General features: G+C 35.6%; 1 protein-coding gene across 4 annotated transcripts in view; it reads left to right on the top strand.

The window, feature by feature from the left end:
* PHF3 (PHD finger protein 3) overlaps positions 1-17,747 on the top strand; it is an 80,472-nt gene extending 62,725 nt beyond the window's left edge. For all 4 annotated transcript variants that reach the window (XM_030809413.1, XM_030809411.1, XM_030809414.1 and 1 more), the window contains 10 exons: positions 779-923; positions 1,005-1,161; positions 2,899-3,015; positions 5,022-5,153; positions 6,038-6,173; positions 8,502-8,697; positions 9,200-9,347; positions 11,594-11,683; positions 13,606-13,801; positions 14,029-17,747. In XM_030809413.1, the coding sequence (XP_030665273.1) occupies positions 779-923; positions 1,005-1,161; positions 2,899-3,015; positions 5,022-5,153; positions 6,038-6,173; positions 8,502-8,697; positions 9,200-9,347; positions 11,594-11,683; positions 13,606-13,801; positions 14,029-16,154 (3,443 nt within the window). In that variant the 3' untranslated portion in view covers positions 16,155-17,747. The remainder of the gene's footprint in view (positions 1-778; positions 924-1,004; positions 1,162-2,898; positions 3,016-5,021; positions 5,154-6,037; positions 6,174-8,501; positions 8,698-9,199; positions 9,348-11,593; positions 11,684-13,605; positions 13,802-14,028) is intronic.
* The last annotated feature ends 4,396 nt before the right edge of the window (positions 17,748-22,143 follow it).

The following is a 22,143-nucleotide window of genomic DNA, read 5'->3' as shown; positions in this document are numbered from 1 at the left end:
TAAAACTTGTGGTTATAAATTTAAAATGACATCTGTCAGTACCAGTGCTTGTTTTTCTCCCTTGTCTTCAGCCATTTGTTGCCTATTTGGGTGAAGGATAAAAGTTGGCTTTCAGCAGGGTTGTGGTTTTGCCAACACACATGTTTAAAGGAGAGAGAATGAAGGTATTAAGTATACAAGGGGCTGGTAATGGTATTGGACTGTCTTAATCTAAGTTTATAATGTATGAAAAGTGAATACATGAAGATGGTAAAAATGATAGATTTAAGAATTGTTGGCATGAGGAGATTCTAGAATAAATGTGCTGGTATAATAAGTCAGAGCAGCGGGATGTTTGACATTGAGATTTTGGAGATGCGTGGGAATTAGTAATGATAGAATAAAAATAATTTGAAAAGCTTAACATTCAAATTAGTAATATTAAGCACAATTAAAACCAGAAGAGATTCATCAATTTTGTGATATTAGGTTATCTGCTCCTAATAAGTTCAGATCAAAATTTCTAAATAGCGTTTTAAAAGTTAATTAATATATATGTGTGGAAAAATAAGTAGCTCTAAAAGCCATTGTCTAAATTGAGGAAAGAGTAGGACCAGGGTTTAGTCACTATTCATTTTAATTAGGATTTCAGTGTCAGGAATATTTCAATATGGACTTTGGGTTCTGATCTTATTTCTAAATAGTGACTGTTAATCAGTTTTGTTTATGAACTTATTCATTAAAAAGGAAAGATATTTTTAAAAGCAATGTAATGAGTTTTGATATTTATTCAAATTAGGTACTCATGAGAAGCAAGAGATGAAAAAGAAGAAAGTTGAAAAAGGAATGCTTAATGTACATCCTGCTGCTTCTGCTTCCAAGCCTTCTGCAGATCAGATCAGGCAAAGTGTCAGACATTCTCTCAAAGACATTCTTATGAAGAGGTAACATATATTTTTATTATAGAAGTGTCAATAATTATGCTTTATACATTCGAAAAATAATTGAATTGTTCTAATTTTAAGACTTACAGACTCAAATTTGAAGGTACCAGAGGAAAAGGCAGCAAAAGTTGCCACAAAAATTGAGAAAGAGCTTTTCTCTTTTTTTCGGGACACAGATGCTAAATATAAGAACAAATATAGAAGTTTGATGTTTAATTTGAAAGATCCTAAAAACAATGTAAGTATGCTTTGTTCATATGTTTATGCTTCCAACTTCACTGAGTACATAGGTATCTCAGATTGTAATACAGTAGATCTATAATTTATTAATTGGAGTGAGATTAGAATTTCCTTTTGATGTAGAACATGTAATTTTAATAGTCTTTTTGCTACTGAATAATTCTGCATACTAATAGATAGCATTAACTATTCAGTCTACTGAAATGCTAAATGTGTCTTAACCTGATTTATATTATTTTTTTCTTTACTCTCCTTTATATAGTCTCAATTTATTAAAAAATTCATTCATACATTTTCTTCAAAAACTTTTAAGCTAAAATTTGTAACACTTTTTTTCTGAAATCTGAAAATAGAGCTATTTTGCACTTAAATCTGAAGATAGAGTAAAAATGCTTTTAAATTGTTTTTATCAAAATTAATTTATTTTCTTAAGAAAATACATAACTTTAGTTCTAAAGATAGTCTTAAATATAACTTTAGTTCCAAGTATCTTTTAGCAGTAGAGTAAATGTTAATTAAACCCCTAATTTTTTCTTGGGATTTCATGTTTTGGACAGAGGAAATCTGAAGGCTGTGCATGTGTGTGTGTGTGTATGTGTCAGTGTTAGCTCTCAACACCAAAAGTAGGTCTCTGGTAAGTACAATAAGCAAAAGTCATGCCAGCGAACATTTTAAAGGTTCAGAACATGACTGATCTCTTGTGTGTGACATTTACCTAGGTCCACCAGCAGTTTTTTACTATAGATGACTCTAGGTAACAGAATAATTAGATGCAACCTTTTTGCATAAAAGGTTTTCACACAACTGATACAAATTTGTATAAGGATATTTGCTACAGTATGTGATTTGAGGTATTTTGTTGAAGTATACTAACAGAGACTTAAAATTGTACATTCTGCCATCATGGTCCCGAGGATCAGATGCTTCTGGAATTACATAATCTGGAAGCTTTTCTTCAGCAATTAAATAAAGATTTATTTCCCTCAGGTTTTTTTCTCTTTTTTTTGGAGACGGAGTCTTGCCCTGTTGCCCAGGTTGGAGTGCAGTGGCGCCATCTCAGCTCACTGCAACCTCCGCTCCCAGGTTCATTTGATTGTCCTGCCTCAGCGTCCCAAGTTGCTGGGATTACAGGCACATGCCACCACGCCCAGCTAATTTTTGTATTTTTAGTAGAGACGGGGTTTCACCATTTTGGCCAGGCTGGTCCCAAACTCCTGACCTTGTGATCCGCCTGACTTGCCCTCCCAGAATGCTGGGATTACAGGCGTGAGCCGCGGCACCCGGCCTCCCTCAGGTTTCTTGCAGGTGGTTCTTTGCTTTGCAGTTTCCTCCAAGCCTGTTAGGATTTAAATATGTAAAATCTTAAAACTATGAAGACCATTACATTTAGTAAAGCTCTTTGATGCAGTACCTTGCTATACTATAGATTGCTTATTGCTATGGTTAGATTGTGTCCCTGGGTAGACTTAATACAACTTTTGGGTAGGTACTGTAATGGTTCGACTGTACGTGCTTCTCCATATATGTTGATTTTTATATGAAATGTGTGTTTTGCTGCCTTAAATTCCTAGAACACAAAGCTGTCATTTAATCTCTGTGTAGTAGGTAATATATAAATAATTAAATATTTGTAAATCAGTCTTCAAAAATTGTATCTTTATTACAAATTTCTGTGTAGTAACCACTCTTTTAAATGTTTGTCTCCCCTTCTATTCCTATTTTAAAATCTTTCCAGATATTATTTAAAAAAGTACTGAAAGGAGAAGTAACTCCTGATCATCTTATCAGAATGAGTCCAGAAGAACTAGCTTCTAAAGAGTTAGCTGCTTGGAGACGAAGAGAAAACAGACACGTAAGATAATCTATAAATACGCATTTGACTATCAAAATCTATGTTTTTCAGCCACTGGGTAAAAATTACACAGAGGTAAATTCAACACAGACTGTACAATAACACAGACTTTCTCTTACGTGCTTCTATCGCCAGACTGGAGTGCAGCAGTGCAGTCTCAGCTCACTGCAACCTCCGCCTCCTGGGTTCAAGTGATTCTCCTGCCTCAGCCTCCCCAGTAGCTGGGATTACAGTCACGCACTGCCACGCCCAGCTAATTTTTGTATTTTTAGTAGAGTTGGGGTTTCACCATGTTGGCCAGGATGGTCTCGATCTCCTGACCTCATGATCCTCCCACCTTGGCCTCCCAAAGTGCTGGGATTACAGGCGTGAGCCACCGCGCCTGGCCTACACACTTCTTTTAGTTACTTGTTCTCCATTCCTCTAGTTCTTAAATTCTGTTGGTTTCTCTGATCTTGTCAGTTTTTTTTCTCATTTTCTCCAGTTACTAGGTTACAGAATTACCTTGTGTTTTATTATAGTTTGTAAATGAGAAGGATGGGAAAAGAATTAACATCTTTTCATAATTACATCTGTATTTTTCAGCAGCACAGTTTGAAGGTATTATGAATATTGGTAATTTGTAGAGCCAGATGAATTAAGTCAGAATAAAAATGTGTACAGGTTTATCTCTTATCCAAAGTTTCAAATGCCAAAAGCTCTGAAAAATAAAGTTATTTTCGCATAACTGATTTATTGATAAAGCTTAACCTGAATTGCCATGTATGAATGTTCATATTCACAGAAATATTGTATATTTAATTACATGTCTCAGACCCAACTGGAATGTTATGCAATATAGAGTGTGTGCACCAAAAATTCTGAAACTCACAGATAGCAAGAGTTTTTGTTTGGAGATTGTGAACTTAAAGGTACTTAAAGTACCTTTAAAAATTAAGTATGTTACTTAGAGCTATTGTGACAGTGAGATAGCCGTGTTATCCAATTTTTGTATTACAATGGCATCAGAATATTAGCCCCTTATTCTAGAAAATACTGGTTGTAGTTCATATTAACTCTACGTGATTTATCTGATTCTTTTGTTCATAATATTTAGTTACATCTGAGGCACTAAACTTCCATATAGACCTATGCCAGATCTAGTTTGAAGCTCATCTAGAGGCCTTGATTTGACATACCATACTTCTTCATACATTCCTTTACCTTCACCGTATGTAATTTATCCTCCTCTTATATTATATTTTGAAAATAATATCACCTCCTCTTCTTTCCCTCCATATCCCAAATATGCACATGCCAGTCTTCTGCTTTGAAACTGGCTGTGAGTATCATCTGCATCAGAAAATGCCAGCTTGTTCTTAAGGCCATGTACCTGATTTTTCATTAAAGGATGATTTGTACTTAACAAAGGCAGTCCCATCTGTGCCCTCCTTACCTGTTCTATTCCTGGCTACCTTTATACTACTTCTTGTTATACTTGCTTAATTTTGATGTTTTGTTGCTAAGCTTGTTCAACTGAATTTTCAGGGTCACTAAGCAGGCTTAGTTAGGAGACATCTAACAAAGGACTACCAGATCGGTCGTTTGAATAAACTACTATTGTGGGGGATGTTAGAACGTTGAATTAGGAATTTAAGAGCAAAATAGTTCCTAATTCCCTGTGGCAGCTGCTAAAAAGTACTAAATCAGCAAACAGATTTCAAATACAAATAGTATGTTTCACCACTTTGCAAATTACTTTGGACTTCATTTGCCTCCTGATATAAATGTACATGTGAACTTCTCATGGTTGAGGTATGGGGTCTAATTCTTACAACCCCAGTACTTAAAACTGTCTCTGGCATATAAAAGTACTCAGAATATGTTTGTTATATGAGACATTACCTTAAGATTAAAAGTCATCTGTGATGATTCGTTTATTTTTAGGTAAGCTCTTATTATTTAAGGCGTACACTTGGAAATACATATTTTAAATTTAATATTTTTAAAAAAGTATTTTCTGTTAGACCATAGAAATGATTGAGAAAGAGCAGAGAGAAGTGGAACGACGGCCAATCACCAAAATAACTCATAAAGGTGAAATAGAAATTGAGAGTGATGCCCCAATGAAAGAACAGGAAGCAGCCATGGAGATTCAGGTAAGGATAGATATGCCATGTTTTATACCTCAAAACATGAAGATTCAGAAAAGGTTTATTTGCCTAATGTTTTTAAAGTAGTGAAAAGAATTTTAAAATATGCATCCATTTAAAAGTAGCCTATTTTATTGGTTTAGTGATTTTTTTGAGTGTTGAGTAATGTTTCTCAAATTGCATTATAGGTACCTGTTAAGCAGTTACTACAATGTAGATTCCTGGAGTGCTCTGACTTAGTGAATTTCTTTTCATTTTTTGGTGGAATAGTGTCTTGATTTGTTGCCCAGGCTGGAGTGCAGTGGAGCAATCTCGACTCACTGCAACCTCCGCCTCCCAGGTTCAAGCGATGCTGCCACCTCAGCCTCCCAAGTAGTTGGGATTACAGGCATGCGCCAATACACCCAGCTAATTTTTGTATTTTTAGTAGAGATAGAGTTTCACCATGTTGGCCAGGCTGGTCTTAAACTCCTGACCTCAAGTGATCTGCCCACCTTGGCCTCCCAAAGTGCGGGGATCACAGGTGTGAGCCACCGTGCCTGGCCTGACTTAGTGAATTTTTTAGTAGGCTTAGAAATTTGTAAGTGCTTCTTAGGCAGACTGTCATTTGATAGGTGGCATAGCTTTTCTTATTTTCAAAAGTCAGTGAAGAAATAATTTGAAGTCTTAACTAGAAGCCTTGAAGAATGGGGAATGTTTAAATTTTTGCTCTTTTAAGTCACAGTTAAAAGCTAGCATTCATTTTCTTAAGAAATAGTTTTTTTTTTTTTTTAACTATCTATGGAACAGCTTCATTTTGGAAAAATATAAATGGAAAATATAAATTGATTTTGATAATTGAGGCCAAATTTTTATCAGCTAAAACTAATTTTTACTTTGACTTACATTAGGAACCAGCCGCCAATAAGTCATTGGAGAAGCCAGAAGGATCTGAAAAACAAAAAGAGGAGGTTGACTCTATGTCTAAAGATACCACTAGTCAACACAGACAGCATCTTTTTGATCTCAACTGCAAAATCTGCATAGGTAATTGGAAGTTTTTCTTCCTAAAATTTTGCATTCATTATGAAAGAAGGATACTTATATACTAGTATATGTAATTTAAGTAGGTTTGTTTTCCCAATATTGGTGGTGAGGCACTCAGTCACAGTCTTTAAGCTTTCATGTGGCTAGTTTTCTGGTTTGATACTGTGGTATAGTCTACTGTCTAGACCTAATTACACTATATATGATTTGAACTTAAAAACTCTTCTTGCTGGAGTCAAATGACAAGAATTTAACCATTAGAATGAACATCAAAAATTGTGGGCAGTTGTGATGATACTGTCATTTACTAAAGTAAAGGAGTAAAATAGCATTTATATTTTATTATTATATATAACATAAGACATATCAGAAACTGAAATTAGTTTTTTGTAAAAAAGCTTTTTATTTTTAAGAGCAATTTTAGGTTCATAGCAAAATTGGGAGGAAGTTACAGAGATTTCCCACATACCTGCTGCCTCCCTACGTGCATAGTCTCCACTGTTAGCAACATCCCACACCAGAGTGGTGCAGTTACTACAGCTGACAAACCTGCACTGAAAAATAAGGACCCCAAATCCGTAGTTTACATTGGCTTTCACTCTTAGAGTTGTACATTCTGTGGGTATGGACAAATGTGTAAAGACATGAATCTAGCATTATAGTATTATACAGAGTGTTTTCACTGCCTTAAAAATCCTCTTTACTCTGTCTATTCATCCCTTCCCCCAACACCCCCACCAGCCCCTGGAAACCACTGATCTTTTCACTGTCTCTATAGTTTTGCCTTTTTCAGAATATTGTATAATTGGAATCATCTAGTATGTAACATTTTCAGATTGGCTACTTTACTTAGTAATATGCATTTAAGGTTCCCCTATGTCTTTTCATGGCTGGATAGCTTATTTCTTTGTAGCATTGAATAATATTCCATTGTCTGGATGTATAGTTTATCCATTCACTTAATGTAGGAGATCTTGTTTTATTACAAGTTTTGGCAATTATGAATAAAACTAGTATAAACATCTGTATGCAGCTTTTTGTGTGGATGTGTTTTCAGCTCCTTTGGGTAAATACCATGGAGCACAATTGCTGGATCGTATGGTAAGGGTACGTTTATCTTATGAGAAACCTCCAAACTATTTTTCACAGAGGCTGTGCCATTTTGCCTTCCTGCCAGCAACGAATGAGAGTTCATTTTGCCTTCCTGCCAGCAATGAATGAGAGTTCCTGTTGCTCTACATCCTTGCTAGCAATTGGTATTGTCAGTATTCTAGATTTTGGCCATTCTAATAGGTGTATAGTGGTATCTCTCTGTTGTTTTACTTTGCATTTTCCTGATGACATATGTGGAGCATCTTTTCATGCTTATATGCCACCTGTATAGCTTCTCTGGTGAGGTGTCTTTTCAGGTATGTATAGTCATGAGCTGTGGCTATATAATCCAAATCTGGATACAGATATACAGATTTGTCTTAGTTCTTCACGTTACTTCTCGAGACTACTGGAATTTGGTGTGGTTTAGTTAAAAACAAATTGTCAGAGAATTAAGAAACCTGTTTTAGGTTCTAGTAATATTTTCATTTTAGCTTGTCTGAGTTGTTTAACATTGTCTTCTAATTTTTCACTTCACTAAGAGACGAATTACACTGTCTACTCTAGGGGTCCTCAACCCCCGGGCCACAAACCTGTACGGTCCATGGCCTATTAGGAACTGGGCCTCACAGCAGGAGGTGAGCGGTGGACCAGTGAGCATTACTGCCTGAGCTCCGCCTCCTGTCAGATGCAGTGGCGTTAGGTTCTCATAGGGGTGCGTGCTCCTTATGAGAATCTAACTATTAATGCTTCATGATCTCTGGTGTAATGGTTTCATCCTGAAACCATCTCTCCCCTCATCCCACCGTCCATGGGAAAATTGTCTTCCATGAAATTGATTGCTGGTGATAAAAAGGTTGGGGACCGCTAATCTTGTCCATATTTACTCATGATATGTTTTACATGTAGGAAATAATTATGAAGAGATTTTAAGGGTAAATTAACTTTATTAAAGGTAGAACCATGCATGATTTGCTTTGAATTGCATTTCAGGTAAGCTTAGGTCCCTGTATATAGAAGAGGGCTTGCAGTGGGGAGAGCACTAGTGAATTTTCTGCTGATTCTTAAATGTGGTTGTAATATAACTAAATGATGACAGTTAGATATAACCCCAGGAAATGTATGGCTACTCAGCAACTGAATCATAGAACCTGAATAACTTTAGAAAGTGAAAATGGGTTAAGTTATAAAAGTTGTAGTTAACAGTTGGTTTCTTTTGATGTATTCTGGGCTTAGGTCGAATGGCACCACCTGTAGATGATCTTTCTCCAAAAAAAGTAAAAGTCGTTGTAGGAGTAGCTCGCAAACATTCAGACAATGAAGCAGAAAGTATAGCAGATGCATTGTCTTCAACCTCAAATATTTTGGCTTCTGAATTCTTTGAGGAGGAGAAACAAGAGTCTCCAAAGTCAACATTCTCTCCTGCTCCACGGTAATTTTCTCTGTTGTAAATTCTGTAATACTCATTATAGATCTTTGCCAGATTATACTTGCAAGTCTTCAAAAACAGAAAAGTGACATTTTGGGAACCTCTCATTTGAGAAAATAACTATACTTTCCTGTACTTTGAGATAAAACAAGACTTCGAAAATAAATTTATTTGGAGTGGTTTCAGTGAGAGATTTGAGCGTGTGGGGAAACAGCTTTAAAATTCTCTTTAATTATGCTGGTCCCAAAAGTCAGGGATAGATTATTAAAGACGAAATGTTTACACTTTTCTCAATCTTAGTTCTCCTAAACCAGCCAAGAGGGAAGATTTTGTAAAACATTACTATGTAAATACGAATGTAATTTTATAAAATGAAAGTGTGAACTCTGTCGATAGCCTCATATTTTGGCCTTCTTCACGTGCTAAAATACGAGTAACTGATGACTAGGTTGGACATTGATTTATTCATAAGCTTGTCTTTAGGCTTTTTAATGTCATTTTCTAGTCCAGAGATGCCTGGAACTGTTGAGGTTGAGTCTACCTTTCTGGCTCGATTGAACTTCATCTGGAAAGGTTTTATCAACATGCCTTCTGTGGCAAAATTTGTTACCAAAGCCTATCCAGTATCTGGCTCCCCAGAATACCTGACAGAGGTACTGTGAACTTTTCTGCTCTTCTGTGCATGAATTGATATGTGTGTTTCTGAAAGTAATTGACAGGGAAATAAGACACAGTTAGTAATAGAAATATTTATTAACAATGATTCTTAAACAGTTCAAGTAATATCATATGAATTAACAAATGGATCTTTAGAATTGTAAAATAAACTATACTCTGAAAATTTTAAACTCCCATGTCGTGCACTTTTCCCAAGATGTACTGCCTCACTGTGTCAGATAATTAAAAATCAATGAGCGTCTACATGGATATCCAAGTTTTTCTTTGAATACACACTTAAATAAAAGATTTACATACTTTTGGCCTTTAATGTTAACCCATTAAGATTTTTTTGTTGAACAAATCTTCTAATTTCCCCACTGCTTATGTTTCCCCATCTTCATGACTACTGTTCTTACTTGCCTATTTCTGTGAATGTGGTTTATGTAGACTGGGAGTTGAAGCTTTACAGCTAGTTGAAAACCAGTGAGACTAGTGACCATAGTTGCTGCAAGTGATACCCTTGGTTGGTTCTACACCTGAGGGAAATAGTAAGAAACTATTATGTGGTATTTATGGAAAATAAGAAGCAGTAACATTATAATATTGTGATAAATGAGACTGGCATTTTTGAACTATTTTGAAGGAAATGTATTTTTGTATGTGTATAGAAGGAAAATAAATCAGTACATATATACTGTGTTTATATTGAGATATTTTGCTATCTTGTTCGTATCTGACCTTTTTCATTTATTCTCCATCTGCTGATTTTAAAGAATTAAAAGATTGTAAAAAAATTCCTTTTATTATTTGAAAAAGCCTAAATCATTTGCCCTTTTTTTTTTTTTTTAAGGCTAACATAAAGTTTAGTTTTCTTTGGATTAGGCTGCAATTAGTTTAATTCAATGTAATATTGCTTATGTAATGTTGATCAGTTTATTTGGTTAGCAGTTGTGGGTTTGTTTTTGTTTTTGTTTTTGTTTTGAGGCAGAGTCTCGCCCTGTCGCCCTGGCTGGAGTGCAGTGGCGTGATCTTGGCTTACTGCAACCTCTGCCTCCCGGGTTCAAGCCATTCTCCTGTCTCAGCCTCCCATGTAGCTGGGATTAACAGACGTGTGCTACCACACCTGGCTAATTTTTGTATTTTTAGTAGAAACGGGGCTTCACCATGTTGGCCAGGCCGGTCCTGAACTCCTGACCTCAAGTGATCTGCTCGCCTCTGCCTCCCAGAATACTGGGATTACAGATGGGAGCCACTGTGCCCAGCCTAGCACTGTGTTTTTGATTAATAAACAGACTAATCACTTTTATATACAGTTTGCTTGATATTTTAAAAATGTGAGCTTTATAAGAGAAAAATGAATTAGGTCCATGATGTTCTTCTTGAACAAATCTGTTTAGAAATTTATTATTTGGTCAGTCCATGGTAAAGATAATTCTTTAAACGGAGAGGTAAGCCCTTAACTACAAAATCCTTTTGATTTTAAACAAAATTATTATTTTCCCCTCCGAGACACAAGTTTTTATGTGGTTGCTTTCCAGATTTTCACTTCCATTTTGTACTTGTTTTTAGTTTGGGACTAAAATCCCAAATCAAATATTTTAAAGTAGTTAATAATTTAAATAAATTAAATTGAATTTAATATCAATTATGTTTTTATGATTTTCCTCAGTCTTCGTGGAATGTACTGAATAAAGTTTTAAATATTCTTAATTGCTTTCATGTGTAGTCATCTGTTTTCAGAAAGATTATGCCTTTAAAAAGTAAACCTTGAATTATTACAGTGTTATTCTCCTTTGTGCAAAAATACACTCTGTAATTACATTTGGTAACCTTTGAAATTCAGCTGTTAATTATTAAGGAATTTTCCTGCCTACCACTACCAGAACGGGAGGTTACAGTCTCTGCTAATATTCTGAAATGTGTTGTGTTCTTTCTTAATTGTTAATGTGGTATGCTTGCCATTGCTTCCCTTTCCCATCTTTCATAGTGAGATTGGGCATGAACTCAGACTCTTTCTCAGTAGCTGTATTTTAGGCATCAGTCATTTGTAGTTGGCATTTCAAGTAAAACCTAATTGTTCTCTATATTATGTTTTCTGATGTATTTTTCATAATCTCTTTACTTGTTTTATTACTGTTTCAAATTAGTTTTAGAATCAAATTTGTATGAATTACTAATGTCATAATAAAGATAATCTGTATATATTGATCTCTCTCTTTTTTTTTTTTTTAAACCATAGGACCTACCAGATAGTATTCAAGTAGGTGGCAGGATATCACCTCAGACAGTTTGGGATTATGTGGAAAAAATAAAAGCATCAGGAACCAAGGTGAGGAAAACTTTTTTCACTATACCAGCATGGGAAAATGTTTAGAAAGTAAACAGTTCAGAATTCTTATGCAAGGGTGCAAGGTCTCCTGGGGAAAGGAGGCAATACACATTTTAAGTCTACGATAATATACCTCAGAAAACTGAACAAAAGCCATTTGCTGAGGCTGTCAGCAGTACAGCATTTTTTTTTTCCCTCTCCTCTTCTGGGATGCTCTCTTTGTGGCTTCTGTTAGTGTTTTAGAAGAAATGTTTTTGAGTACGTATTGAAATTCACCCTGGAATTTTGCCTTGCTTCTATTATAGACAAGTGTTTGAGTTAGGGCACAGCTAAGCTATTGCAAAAAAGAGAATCTACAATATAGTGACTCAAAGAATATAGAAGTTGATTGGAGTGTTGTCCTCAGCAGTCAAACATACCAAATAGGAGTAAATGAGGAATACCTGTCTAGTTGTTTCAAAGGCAGATTGCAGTCATCAACTTCCATTGGAAAGAACCTAGTCACATAGCCATACATAGCTGCTAGGGAGGCTGGGAAATGTAATCTTTGTTGGATGGCCATGTGCCCAGCTAAAAGTTAAGGGCTTCTCATTAGTAATAGGAGGAAAGGAGAAAAGATACTGTGAAATGGCTCTATCACAATAATATTTCTCCTTTTCCTGTTTCTGTCTACATTTTCTTTTCTTTTTTTAACTTACAGAATATTACTACAGAGGAAAATTTAATCATTAGAAGAAATTGTTTATCCCTCCAGGGAATGTGATAGTACCTAGTATATTAACAGTCATTCGATAAATCTTCAATGAATAAATGTTACTTTTCTGCCTCTTTTTCTAGAAGTCTCTAGTTTTTCTTTGGAATGATCCAAAATGGATAATCTTAAGCTGAAAAGAATATTTTGTTCCAATATAGATTTTAGAATTTAAATTGATACAGTGTTAAAATACAAATAAACTTTAAAGCACTAATAAAAATGAGAAGTATTACTCTTGGGCATTTTGAGAATCACTCTTGAATCCACACATTATTACTGCCCAACACTTTGTAATATGTTCCAATTTAACAGATTTAAACACGCTGTAATAGTTGTTACTAACATATGTATGGTGATTTTCACTCTAAAAGAGGGCAGTTTAGATGACACACATTTTATAAGAGATGAAGTCATATTTCAGCTCATTCACATGTTTTCCTTAGGAGCTTGCATCAGTTTTAGGCTTTGCAGCAAATCTGGCTCTCCCATTTCGGCCATATACCATCATGAAAAAAACATTGTTTTTGAACACTACCAAATTAATAACAAATTAGGACTGCCTTTTCTATCTGAAACAAAACCTAGAGGCAAGCAAGAAAATTCCTAAGCCAAATTACTTTACAAAATTTATGGTCTATATGTATTTAAGGTCTCTTTATCCAGCCCTTTTTATTTCTAAATTCAGTGCCTAGTAACTGGATTATTAGTAGATTTGTCTGTTTGTGTATATAAATGTATGGTAGGGTGGAAGTGTTGGGTGCTTTTAGTTCCCAGTGGGTCAAGAACATAGGTAGCCCTTTGTGGAGGTTACAGCATTGGAAATCAGGGTATAGTGTAGATATTAGAAGACCTGGGTTTCAGTATCATCTCTGCCACTGTGACAAGTTGTATCTGTCACCTTCAAAAAAGTCATTAATCACCTTGGGATTCCATTTCTTATGTTTCCTTAAGAAATGTAAGCCATCAGATAAATCCATCAATGGATCAGTAAAGATCTTAAGAGTTACTTCCTTTTAATATTCTCTTCTGTATTTAAGTTGGTAAACCACGTTATTTGGTACCATCATTATAAAGTTCAATAGATTATTACTAATTGCGAAATAGTTTTAAAACCAAGCTACTCTTTAGCTTCTTACCTTAAACAATTATTTGTTATTTTCTTGAACAGGAAATTTGTGTGGTTCGCTTCACACCAGTAACTGAAGAAGATCAAATTTCTTATACTTTGCTCTTTGCATACTTCAGTAGCAGAAAGCGCTATGGAGTAGCTGCTAACAACATGAAGCAGGTTAAAGATATGTACCTTATTCCTTTGGGTGCCACAGATAAAATTCCACACCCTCTTGTGCCTTTTGATGGACCTGGTAGGTATACGTTTTAATAATAGGATAAGAGCGAAATAACATGGGAGGTGGGACCAGAGTGAAAAGACTGATTCTGCCTTCTTTCTCAGGATCCAGCCCTCTAGAGATGGCTTGACAGGGCCAGGCACCATTTAATATCCTGTAATAAGTTAGAGGCAGAATTTTACCTTTTTTTTTTTGCAGTGATTGAAAATGATGAATTAATTGATGTTTTTGGTTTTATACAGGGCTTGAACTGCATAGACCTAATCTATTGTTGGGCTTAATTATTCGTCAGAAACTGAAGCGGCAGCACAGTGCCTGTGCTAGTACTAGTCATATAGCTGAGACTCCTGAAAGTGCACCGGTAGCATTGCCACCTGATAAAAAAAGTAAAATAGAAGTTTCTACAGAAGAAGCACCAGAGGAAGAAAATGACTTTTTTAATTCTTTTACAACTGTATTGCACAAGCAGAGAAATAAACCTCAGCAGAATCTTCAGGAAGACCTTCCAACAGCAGTTGAACCTTTAATGGAAGTCACCAAACAGGAGCCACCAAAACCTTTAAGATTTCTTCCTGGCGTGTTGATTGGCTGGGAAAATCAACCTACTACTCTGGAATTAGCAAATAAACCTCTTCCTGTGGATGATATACTTCAAAGCCTTTTGGGCACCACTGGTCAAGTATATGACCAGGCGCAGTCAGTGATGGAACAAAACACTGTTAAAGAAATTCCATTTTTAAATGAGCAGACCAACTCAAAAATAGAGAAAACAGATAATGTGGAAGTAACTGATGGTGAAAACAAGGAGATAAAAGTTAAAGTAGATAATCTTTCAGAATCTACAGATAAGTCAGCAGTAATAGGAGAAGAAACATCAATAGTAGGGTCCTCTTCCATTTCTGCAGGGCCTTTGACAAGTCTTAGTCTCAGAGGTAAGCCACCAGATGTTTCTACAGAAGCATTTTTAACAAATTTATCAATTCAGTCAAAACAAGAGGAAACTGTGGAGAGTAAAGAGAAAACATTAAAAAGACAGCTTCAGGAAGATCAAGAGAATAATTTGCAAGATAACCAGACTTCAAATAGTTCTCCATGCAGATCTAATGTAGGAAAAGGAAATATAGATGGTAATGTGAGCTGTAGTGAAAACCTTGTTGCGAATACAGCAAGGTCTCCACAGTTTATCAACCTGAAAAGGGATCCTAGGCAAGCAGCAGGACGAAGTCAGCCTGTAACTACTTCAGAAAGCAAAGATGGAGATAGTTGCCGGGATGGAGAAAAACACATCCTGGCTGGCGTGTCACACAACAAGGAGCACTTAACAGAACAAATCAATGTAGAGGAAAAGTTGTGTTCTGTAGAGAAAAACTCATGTGTTCAGCAGAGTGACAATTTAAAAGTTGCACAAAACTCACCATCAGTAGAAAACATACAGACTTCTCAAGCAGAACAAGCAAAACCCTTACAGGAGGATATTTTAATGCAAAATATTGAAACTGTGCACCCATTTCGAAGAGGATCAGCAGTAGCGACATCTCATTTTGAAGTTGGAAACACATGTCCATCAGAATTTCCTTCTAAAAGCATCACCTTTACTTCCAGAAGCACCAGCCCCAGAACAAGTACAAACTTTTCACCCATGAGGCCACAGCAGCCCAACCTTCAGCATCTCAAGTCTAGCCCACCTGGATTTCCGTTTCCAGGGCCTCCTAATTTTTCCCCACAAAGCATGTTTGGATTTCCACCACATTTGCCACCTCCATTACTTCCCCCTCCAGGCTTTGGCTTTGCTCAAAATCCCATGGTTCCCTGGCCACCTGTTGTTCATCTCCCAGGTCAGCCACAGCGTATGATGGGTCCTCTCTCACAAGCATCAAGGTATATAGGCCCACAGAATTTTTACCAGGTTAAAGACATTCGGAGGCCAGAAAGGCGCCATAGTGACCCTTGGGGTAGGCAAGACCAACAGCAACTGGATAGGCCATTTAATAGGGGTAAAGGGGACCGCCAGAGATTTTATAGTGATTCACACCACTTGAAAAGAGAGCGACATGAAAAGGAATGGGAGCAAGAATCTGAAAGGCATAGACGCAGAGACAGAAACCAAGACAAGGACAGAGACAGAAAAAGCAGGGAGGAAGGGCACAAAGATAAGGAGAGGGCACGGTTATCACATGGTGATCGAGGAACAGATGGAAAAGCAAGCAGAGATAGTAGGAATGTAGACAAGAAGCCAGATAAACCTAAAAGTGAAGACTATGAGAAGGACAAAGAACGAGAGAAAAGTAAACACAGAGAAGGAGAAAAGGACAGGGATAGATACCACAAAGATAGGGACCACACTGACAGAACTAAAAGCAAAAGGTAAAATTTGCAGGCTGCTTCAGGATTACATTTAATTAACTGTTAAAATGTTGTATCTTGTAAACAAAAGAAAGATTGCCTGCTAGGATTGTGCCATCTTTAAAATTTTTACTATCGGTCATTTGCAGAACAGTAAATTCTCTGTGTTGGTGCAGAGCGCTCTGTACCAGTGCTCATCATCCCTTCTTCATACCAACTGTCCCTAGTTATAGGAATTTAATATTTTTAAAAGTTTTACATTGCTGTATATTCAAAGATTTGTTTTATTAATATGCAATAAAGGCTTAGAAATTTTAGTTTTATTCCTTAATTGGTAAATATGGTTAACTATGGAATATATTTACTGCCTCTAGTGAATGTCCTTTGTATAATGACTAATTTGGGAGTAATGTGTGCTCTGTAAGTTTGTTTTAAATTGCACTGTTTTTAAAGAAACTGTAGAGGAGCAACAAAAATCCAAGCAACTTCATAATCAGATTATGCTAATCATTTAGTTGAGCAGTTTTTGACCAAGAATCAGAAGCCCAAGGGGCACATTTATTGCTTTAAACTGCACTCATTGAAGTCATTTATTACCATATACTACAGCTTTGTGGTAGGCCATTATTTTCATTTTCATTTTTGGCTCTTCAGAAACTTGAATACTTAAGCTTGTACATGATCTTGTGTTTTGCTATCCTTTTTACTGTAAAATGTAAATATTTTAAGGGATATTTTGATTCTAAATATGATAAAAGAATTTCTCACCTATTTTGTGTGTGTGACTTGAAATTCAATAGTAAAAGAATTTCTTCTTTAAAGCTTTAATTACCTTCAGACATTGATTTTTCGTTACTCAGCCAAGAACATATAGACATAGCTATCTATGTCAGGCATTAGATGAGGGGAAAAACAATTTTTTAAAATCTTAAATTATAGGCTGAGATGAATTTTGTAGTTCTAAAGAAGCTAGAATTTAGAACTACCTGTGAAACACTGTGCAGCTGTAGCCCACTTTATAGGTAAGTTTCTGAAAACTTTTACACCATCACAATTTGGTACTCTGACTCACTAATCATTAAAATTAAAGACCACAGAACTTGAAGAGAAATATGTTTTGAATCTTCTTATAAAATGTGTGATTTAGCCTAATTTGTAAAGTAACTGTACAGTTTCATATGCCAGTTTTACTTGAAAAAAATATGAAAACTATTGTTAATTCAAATCTAAATTTATTTAAACCCTAAAACACATGGTTTTGATGGCTGTAATTTAAAGTAAGAGCTATCAAATGATGCTGACAAAAAACCTTCCAAAATACAAAAGAGAGAACTCAGTATTATTTACTTACCTGTATTAATGAAGAAAAATATAAATAATTCCACAAAATTAAGATTGTTTTCCTAGAGAGCTTAAAGATTAGAGTTAAAAATTGGTTTTGAAACAGAATTATCCTTGTTATTTTTGCTGGAGAGAAGGGAGGAAATTCAGAACCAAACATTCTATCTAATTTGCAATGACTTGCGGTACTTTTTTCCCTATCCTTATCCTCTGAAACTTATTGTCATGAAGTTCTAAAACAGAGAACTTGTGTTTAAATAAAGCCCGTTTAACTTTGGTCCACTTTTCTTTTGCAAATTAACTTGTTAGAAAACAAAGTTAGTTCCCAGACAAAACAAAATCTAAGTCATAATTTGCACCATTACAAAGAAATTGCTGTCAGGGTTTTACACATTTTAAAAACATTTCAGTTTCAAATGTGTATATCGTCAATAAATCTACCTTTACTGATGTATCTGGTTGAGGGAATATCAGACTCCAGATTTCTTTTGCAAGATAAAAGTAAAAACGAATGGGTTAATGAATGAAAACAAGCTTTTAGGTCAGTTTTTGATCACCTCTTAGCTAATAGTTTCTTCTACATGTCTAAAATTCTTTAATCAGTTCTGATTGAATCTTGATACATGTTTTTAAAATAGGCAAGGCCCATATAGCCTTCTATTAGGGATGAGCATCTCCTGGGGTTAGAGGCAGATCTTGTAACCGCTGATTGAAACACTGTGTGGAGAATAGGGAAGGTATGGTCATATTAACTATTTGAGGTTTTCCTTTTGAGGAAAAAAAGGGAAAATGAGCAGATTTTTCAACGAGTAGTAGATCCAAAGCCATTCTCAGTCCCAGGTACAACCAGCCTTACACAAACCAGTGAATTATTCAGTTTCTCCTGTTTTAAGAAAAACCTGCTCTTTAAAAAAAATTTTACACTTAAAAAAACTTAGAATCATCTTAAGACAGCAAATGCATACCTCTGTTAGGTAAAAGTTCTAGGGCATCTCAGTACCTGTAAAGTTCACCCCATGTAATCTTTGTGGCAATCAGAAAGCCTCCTTGAGCCTTCTATAAGGCATCCCTGGTTTTGAGCACTTAGTATAAACGTTGGTCAACTCAAAGGTGAGGAAACTGGAACTTAGAGAAGTTGGGAAACTTGGCCAGGTTACCCTGCTGTTGTCAGAGGAGGAATCCTAGCTCAGTTCTTTTCTCTGAAGTCCATGTGCTTAGCAATTGTGCTCTGAGAATTGAGAATGAGAAAACGAAGCAAAAGGCTGATGATCACATATACCTTTCGTAGCCCTCTTTCTTTGCGTTCCACTGAACTGTCCGAAACCCTTCACTGAGCAACCCAACTGTTCAGCGTGAGCCAGAAGACGTAACCAAAAGCCTGTAAGTTCTTTGGTGCAGTTGCAAAATTTATATTAATCACAAATCCTAATTCTCTATTCCTGTTTTCTATTGCTGTTGTGATGAATTACTGCAAGTGTAGTGGCTTAAAACCACACAAATTTATGATCTTACGGTTCTGTGGATCAGAAGTCTATGCAGATCTCACTGGGTAAGATCAAGGTGTCAGCAAGATGCATTCATTTTCTGGAGGCTTTTGGGGAGATTCCTTTTTTTTTTTTTTTTTTTTTTTTGCACTTTGGTTTCTAGCTTCTAGAGGGCACCCAACTTCCTTGGCTCATGATCCCTTCCTCCATATTTGAAGCCGGCAATGTGGGACCCAGTCTTTCTCTACTACATCTGACCTTCCCTTCTGATTCCCTCTTCTACTACAAAGGACCCTTGTGATTACATTGACCCCACCCAGATAATCCAGGTTAATCTTCCTATTTTCAGGTCAGCTGATGAGCAACTTAAATTTCATCTGTGACCTTAATTCCCTATTCCCATGTAACCTAACATATTTACAGGTGTTCCAAGGATTGGGGTGTAGACATCTTTTGGGGGGCTATCATCTACCACAGCCCTTGACTTACTAATTGTAGTTGATTGTGGGTGAATTAATCTTAAATCTTTATAGAATAGCTAAGGCTATAGTAAATACATGTTAAAAATTTAAGAACAATAACAGCAGCAATAGAGAAGAAAATGGAGTGAAAAGCCCCTCCATGTTAACGTGTGTTAACATAAAACTACCTGTTAACAGGTAACTTTACTGTGTTGTTCCTAAGTTTTTAATAGTAGCTGTGTTTTTAAAGTTTGTGAACCAAACTTAAATGCATTATGAGAGCTTGATAATGAACCAGATCTTAGTAAAACAGTAGTTTAACATTTGGATATACTAGTTGTACTATGCTCATCTCAGATCCCTCTTAACACTGGTCAGGCTACAACTTACTAATGACTACAAAGAGCTATATACACAATCAGGTTTATTTCTGTCTCTTAAAGCAAATTGCAAATAAAATTGGTTACTGCTTTTAAAAAGGTGCCAAACACCCTAATTCTTTGATTTCTGTTTCACAAAGAATTGTAATATGTAGAGCAAGAAAGTAGTGAGTTGAAAACAGATCAGTAGCTAGAAGTCCTTTGAAAACTTGAGTTCACCATGTCAAGTTTCATCTTATAGATAGATGCAGAGCAGAGTCATTGAGGGAAATAGCCTAAGCACTCAAAGGGCAGTGAATCCAATATAACTCTAAATATCCCCAAAATACTTTTTCTATGAAATAATTTAGTGTGTGCATGTCCATGTGTGTATGTATATGTTAGCCCAAGCTGTCTTTTAAAACTCCTTATTTTAAGGTAATTTTGTCCTCAAAGTAATGATTTTTTTCAGGAACTTATTCTTTGTAAGGAGACCGAAAAGGTAAATATTACCGCACCTTATTTTTAAAAATGTTCCGTTTACATTCAACACTTTGAGAAACCTCATACATTTATAGTAAAATTATCTTAAAGGTCTTTCTGTAGCAATCATTTTTATTTCGTACTGGAAAAGCATTTCACATAGGAAATCGTCAACACCATCATCACCAGGATAGCGAAAATAGGAAGCAGGAATAGTGTTAATTTGTTACATGAACTTTGCAGGATTTTAAGGTGAAAAATATGTTTTCAAGTCATTTTGATGTATAGGAGAAAAGGCAGCAGTTTTCAGTTCTTAAATATTGTCTGCCTATTCTGCAAGCACAATTTTCTGCATTTGGAATTCAATGATGAGCAAAATGGGAAAGTTCCAATTTTGTGGAGATTACAGGTAGAAGACAAGTTATAACATCTGAATGTAAAATTGCAACTGTGAAAAGCTTTAAGGCAGCAATTCTCAAACTTTTGGTTTCAAGACCCCTTACACTTAAAAATTGAGAATGCCAAAGTTTTTGTTCATATGGCTTATATCATTATTTAGCATACTAGAAAATCAAATGATAAACATTAAAAATATGTTGATAATCTCATCTGTTAATATAACATTTATATAAAAGTTAACTTCCAAACTAATTTAGTAAGAAGAGTGTCACTGTCTTGATTTTTGCATATTTTCAATTTCTGACTTAGGGCTGGATTCTCTTACCTGCCCTGCATTCAGTGTTTTGTAGTATGTCACTTTATTTGAAATATATGAAGAAAGTCTGGCTATATGTGCATTTGTTTTTGGGAAAGGCAGGACTCCGGATTCCTTTGAAAAGATCCCAGGGGTTCTTGGACCACACTTTGGGAAGTGCTATTTTAAAGAAAAGGCACACTTATTATGAGAGAACACATGGCCAAATATGATGGGAGTGTGGTTCAGGCAGTTTCTTCTTTTGTAAGCTTTCATAAAACAGCCTTCTTGGTTTATACATAAGGTGTGTTTTCTGAAAGGTTAGATTTGATTACCAGCTGCCAAAAGGAACTTCTTTGGAGCATTTATCCTATGATCTAAGTATCTCCAAAGTTAAATGCAATAGTATGGATCAATACCAGTTTAGGTCACGGTTTTTCAGCAAAATTTGATGGAGTTGTCTTGAGTGGTTTCCGTTAAAAAACAAACCTTTGAATCAGTGTGTAAACATTCTGCAATTCTACCTCATATTCTACCCTCACACTTCCTAGTATTAATATGAACTGTATGGAAACATTTGTGCCCTGTCAAATGGTGTTGATTGACATTCTTAACTCTGGTCCTGGGTCCTTTTAGGAATGTCTGTAGCCTTTTGATTGGAATGGAGTGGCTAAAATAAGACAAAAATCTGTAGTATTTTTTGAATGATAAATTACTACCTAGTTACTTTGTATAGACTGGAATCTGCACAGAAGTTATATGTGTATTCATCAGCTCTTATTTTTTGTGAATTCTTTTCTCTAATTACTTGATGATTAATTACATATTTTTCCTTTTGAACATTACATGCTGCTTATTACTAAGATTTTTTTCTCCAGATGACCTATTCTACAAGTTAGTTCACCGAGTCAGTCATATGTTGCTGGTTGCCAAGTGGCAAAATTGACACAGATATCAAACTCAGGAAATGTCAGGTAACAACAGCACTAACTGCTTTCCAACCTGCAGTGGTGGACTGGGAGTGGGAAGTGAACGTTCTGTTCACAATTATATCAGTAACTGTTTTCGGAAAAATAATACTTTTTCAAGTTATGCTATCAACAGTACTAAATTCTTAGGACAGTAATTTTCCATGGCATTGTTTAGAACCTATTTTATGCCCAATTTTGGGATCTGTATACTTGAAAGTAGT

The sequence above is a fragment of the Nomascus leucogenys genome, chromosome 3 (genome assembly GCF_006542625.1).
Source record: "Nomascus leucogenys isolate Asia chromosome 3, Asia_NLE_v1, whole genome shotgun sequence".
In the NCBI taxonomy this organism is placed as follows: Eukaryota; Metazoa; Chordata; class Mammalia; order Primates; family Hylobatidae; genus Nomascus; species Nomascus leucogenys.
The sequence above is the reverse complement of the archived record's forward strand: the minus strand, read 5'-3'. Positions and strand labels throughout refer to the sequence as shown.